The 4,806-nt window shown below is 55.9% G+C and overlaps 1 protein-coding gene across 1 annotated transcript in view; it reads left to right on the plus strand.

Moving 5' to 3' along the window:
- GARIN5A (golgi associated RAB2 interactor 5A) overlaps positions 1-4,308 on the plus strand; it is a 5,015-nt gene extending 707 nt beyond the window's left edge. The window contains exons 3-5 of the mRNA XM_024768546.1: positions 4-104; positions 3,285-3,549; positions 4,045-4,308. Coding sequence (XP_024624314.1) covers positions 4-104; positions 3,285-3,513 — 330 coding nt within the window. The 3' untranslated portion in view covers positions 3,514-3,549; positions 4,045-4,308. The remainder of the gene's footprint in view (positions 1-3; positions 105-3,284; positions 3,550-4,044) is intronic.
- Positions 4,309-4,806: the final 498 nt, after the last annotated feature.

The following is a 4,806-nucleotide window of genomic DNA, read 5'->3' on the forward strand; positions in this document are numbered from 1 at the left end:
AAGGTCACCATGGGGGTGGCAGCCTCCAGTCCAGCCCTGGAACTCCCAGACCTGTTGCTTCTGGCGGGCCCTGCCAAGGAGAACGGATGCCTGCAGCTCTTCGGGTGACTGCCCCCACCCCAGCCTAGACCTCCTTCCTCCCCAGCTCTGGGCATCCTAGGCCCCCTGCAGCACCTCCTTTCACCCACACGACCTCCAGGGCCAGGAGCCATGGATGGCTGCTAGCCTTCTCTGGGCTACTGTCCACCCAGGAGAACAAGGACAGGGCCATCCACAGGAGCCAGGAATCAGGGATAGATAGACATGAGGGGGACTGTCCTCAGCTACACCCTGGCAGGAATCAGGAGAATGACCATTTATGCAGCACTTACTGCATGCCAGGCGTCCCCTTGACCATGCACATCATCTCTTCTCTGACCTCCTACTGTCATATGGTGGGGCCCCTTAGGCCCACCCATAAAAAAAACTGAGGTCCAGAGAGGGGAGCCACTTGCCCAGGGTCCCACAGTGGGTCAGGGGTGGCCTGGGATCAGAACCTTGGGCTCCTCAGGACTGCTGACCTCAAGATTCTGGAGCTCCTGGGCCACACTCCACACTGCCCCTTCAGGTCTTTGTTTTTTAGATTGAAAAAGTAATGCAAATACACTCCAAGGTACAAAACACACAGAGCACAAAATACACCTTTCTTCCATCCTAGGCTCCTGTCTCCAACTCCAGCTGCAAATACCAAGACATTTACAGGCATAGAGTATATTTCCAGAAACATTCTGCTGGTGGCTTTCACTTTTTGGCTACATCTCACAGATAATGAAAGTAAGGGGGATGGGGGAAGGGAGGGAAGGAAGGATGGAGTCACATTGTCACACACACACACACACACACGCACGCACGCACGCACACAATCCTTTGTCTGCAATTTTGTTTTGTTTTGTTTTGCGGTATGCAGGCCTCTCACTGTTGTGGCCTCTCCCGCTGCGGAGCACAGGCTCCGGATGCGCAGGCTCAGTGGCCATGGCCCACGGGCCCAGCCGCTCCGCGGCATGTGGGATCTTCCCAGAACCAGGGCACGAACCCATGTCCCCTGCATCGGCAGGCGGACTCAACCACTGCGCCACCAGGGAAGCCCCTGTCTGCAATTTTGGATGTAACTCATTTGGTGGTAGAATCTGCTTCTGACCTGAACAAACTTGATGCCACTTACAGCCTTTATTTATCCCCCCCGAATAAGTTTAAAACATTTCACAAAGCAGTATTCTGATGCCGGAACCTTGTACTGGGACACTCTCTACCATCTTCCTTTTCTTTTCAGTGCTAATTGTATCCCACCATATGAGTCACAACCTGCAGCTGGAAGGATGCTAAGGATGGTGCTGAGAGGGGGGGTTTGACCCTCACCATCTCCTTCAGCACTCTCCCCTCCCAGCCCCAGAGAAAACATACCATCGACGTAAAATCATTGAGCTTGCTCTGCCAGCTCAGCCTCAAGACACATCCCCCAGCCCCTCACTTCTGACCAGCTTCCAGCCCTTAGTGATTCTGTGCCAGTGCACACAGATCCATTTTTGGACACACACAATTCAACAGACTCCGTCCCCATGGACACCTAGCTTGCATCCAGCCTCTTGCTGTGAGGATGTAATAGGGAATATCCTTAAACAAATGGCTGCCTTCAGACGGCCTGGTTTCAAATCCTGGCTTCACCTCTTCTTCACTGTCTTTGGCCAAGTTTCCTACCCATCTGGGCCTCAGTTTCCTCGTCGGCAACATGAGGATAAGAGGAGAGCCCACCTTCCAGGGCTGTCAAGGGATAAACTAAGTAAATGTCTGTAAAACTCTTGGAACAGCACTTGGCACAGAGTATGCGCTCTGGAAATGTCAGCTGTTATTCTTCCATTTGGGGAACATACTAATAGATCGAGTTGCCTACTGAGGGACTCTGATGTGTCCTGTGCCTTGGGGTGACAACCAGTGTGGCAGGCAGGGGACATCCATGTGCTCAGCTGCGAGGGTGTCTGTAAGACCAGTTTCTAGAGGTAGTCTTGCAGGGCCTGAGGGGAGTCGTATGTGGCTACCCAGTGTTGTTAAGAACATAGGTAAGACTTGGCTTCAAGACCCTGCTGTGTGATCTGGGCCAAGTTACCCATCCTGTCTGGATTGTTTCCTCCACTGCCTTGTTGGACCTTGAATCAGGCTGGAGGCCTGAGCCATTCCTTTATTCACATACTCCACAAGCATTCACTCAGCACTGACCATGGGTCAGCTCTGGGTACTACGGAAGCAGCACTGAACAAAATTGGACCAAAAATCTCTGCCCTCAAGCTCACCTCCTACTAGGAAAGCAGACAGAATAGATGTCGATTTGTCCAGTGGGTGAGGTCTGTGGAGACAGATGGGGCATGGGGGTGGGCATGGGGAGGTCTGCAAGGGCGAATGTAGTTGTATATAGGCTGGAGGTTGTAAACAGATCTTCTCTAAGAGAGGAAGGGGCCAAGCTATGGGGGCGGCTGGAGGATGACAGAGGGAACGGCCTGTGAGAAGGTCCTGAGGTAGGACCAAGCCTGGCAGGTGTTTATGGGACAGTGAGACCAGTATGGCTGGAGCCGAGTAAGCGAGGAGAGTGGGTGGGGGTGGGGGGCAGAGAGGGAACAAAAGGGGCAGATCCCGCAGGGCCTTGTAGTCAAGGCGAGGACTCTGCTTTTACTCTGAGCCCCGGGAGGGATTTGAGCTAACGCGGGTGTTGATTGGCGCCCTCTGGCGGCCGCGTGGGAACAGACTGGGGGTGAAGGCGGGAAATTACGGTGGCTGGACGGCGGGAGTCGGGGGCGGCTGGTGGAGGGACTTGGAAATCGTCGGACTGTGACTACGGTTTAACGGTGGAGCCATCAGGATTTGGTAGGATTGGCTGAGAATGGGAAAAAGTCGCCTCCCGCGGTTTCTGACTGAGCAAGTGGGAGGATGTTGTTAAGATGGGGAAGACGAAGAGGTGCAGCTTTGGGGTTGGCGGAAGGTCAGGAATTTGGCTGTTGGACATTTTATGTATCCGATGTCGATCCAACATACAAATGGAAATTTCAAGTAAGCAGCAATCTGAGTTTCGCGTTTAGGAGGGAGGACCAGCGGGAGACACGGATGGGCTCTGTGTATGGAAGAAAATTGGGGATGGATAAAATGCAAGAGGCAGAGAAAGTGGAAAAGGATCCTTCCGGGCGGGGAGAGGGGCGCTGGGGTGGGCGCTGTGAAGCCGGGGAGGATAAGACGCTGAGGCCGCCCCTTCCGCCCGCCAGGCTGTTCCCCTTGCAGTTCGTCCAGCTCTTCGTCCACGACGAAAGCCGCTGGCAACTGAAGGTCAAGTTCCGCACCGGCCGCGCCTTCTACCTGCAGCTGCGGGCCCCGCCGGAGACCCGCGACCGCAAGTTCGGCCAGTGGGTGCGGCTGCTCTACCGCCTGCGCTTCCATTCGGCCCAGGGAGCCGTACCCTTCACGCAGGAGTACTCGGCGCTGGAGGACGACTAGGACGAGGATCCGAGGAGGAGGGTGTGACCTGACGAGGTGAGCGGAGCAGGGCGGGGCTGCAAGGAGCGGGGAGAGGGGCATGGGCGGGGCTGGGGGCGGGGACTCCTGGGTCTGAAGTGGGAGGGGCTGGGAGCCTGGATCCTGGGTCTGGGAGGAGGGCCTGGGACCTGGATGCCTGTGTCTGAGAGTGGAGGTGACCAGGAGCCCAGACTCCTAAGTCCTGACAGTGTGTGGCATCTGTACCCAGAGGACAGGAGGCTCTCAAAAGCAGGGCAAGGTCTGCAGGACCTTGGCGCACCAGCAAAAGTGGTGATGGTTTCCTAACTGGGCATCCCCCCACCCCAGCCTCACTCCCCTTGACCTAGCATGGTGGGATCTGGGGAGGGAGTGCCCAGGCCCTGAAGGAGTGGGGTCAGCCAGACAAGATGCCAGTTCCGTGTAAGGCCTGGGGAGGGGAAATGCCCCAGTCCTTGAAGGTGGGGACACTGGAACGTACGGGGCCTCTTCCTCTTGAGACACCCTTCTCCCCAGGCCTTCCCAGGAAGTACAGAGTGCCCACTCACCCACCCCCAAACGCCAGGTGCCTCCGCAGTCAAGGCCTCCGAGACAGAGTCTTGTACCCAGCTTCAAGCCATGGAAGCCAGACTGGACCCACAGACCTCTGAACTCTGGGGACTCTGATTCCTCCCACATTATTTTGAGGTCACTATAAGACCAGAGATCAAAGTGTACCCTACCTCGGGGCCGGACAGATGAATTATTAAAGTTAATAAAGATCGGCCACTTAAGAACCAACAACCCGGTCACGAGCAGTTTCCCCCCCATCGTCACCGATTCAACATGGCAGAAATAGCTCTTCCAGTATGACTGCCCCAGCACGGTCTTCTGTTCATGGTGTCTGGCTCCTCGGGCCACTACTGAGGCCCAGCGCTCACCACTCCATCATGGCTACCTCACTGGAGTAGCCCTCCCCAGTCTGGCCTTTGGTTCTTCTTTGCCCACTGCATCTGGCCCCTGCAGCCAGCCCACCTCCTCCCCACTCACAGTAGCTTGTCTAACAGGGCTGCCTCCACAGGGTGTCAGGTCCACACGTGATTTTGTAGTTGCCATGGCAACGCGGTAGCCTCGCTAAAGTAGCTGTTCCAAGATGGCGGCCTCAATGTGGTCTGTTTCATCAGGGCTGCCTCATCGTGGTTGCCATTCCAACCTGGCTGTCCGCATCACCCAGCCCCAGGTGACTAAGCCCTACAGGAGGAGGAAGGCGGAGCTACAGACTCAAGAAGGACAGACATA

The sequence above is a fragment of the Neophocaena asiaeorientalis genome, unplaced genomic scaffold (assembly GCF_003031525.2).
Source record: "Neophocaena asiaeorientalis asiaeorientalis breed wild unplaced genomic scaffold, Neophocaena_asiaeorientalis_V1.1 scaffold629, whole genome shotgun sequence".
NCBI classification, from domain to species: Eukaryota; Metazoa; Chordata; class Mammalia; order Artiodactyla; family Phocoenidae; genus Neophocaena; species Neophocaena asiaeorientalis.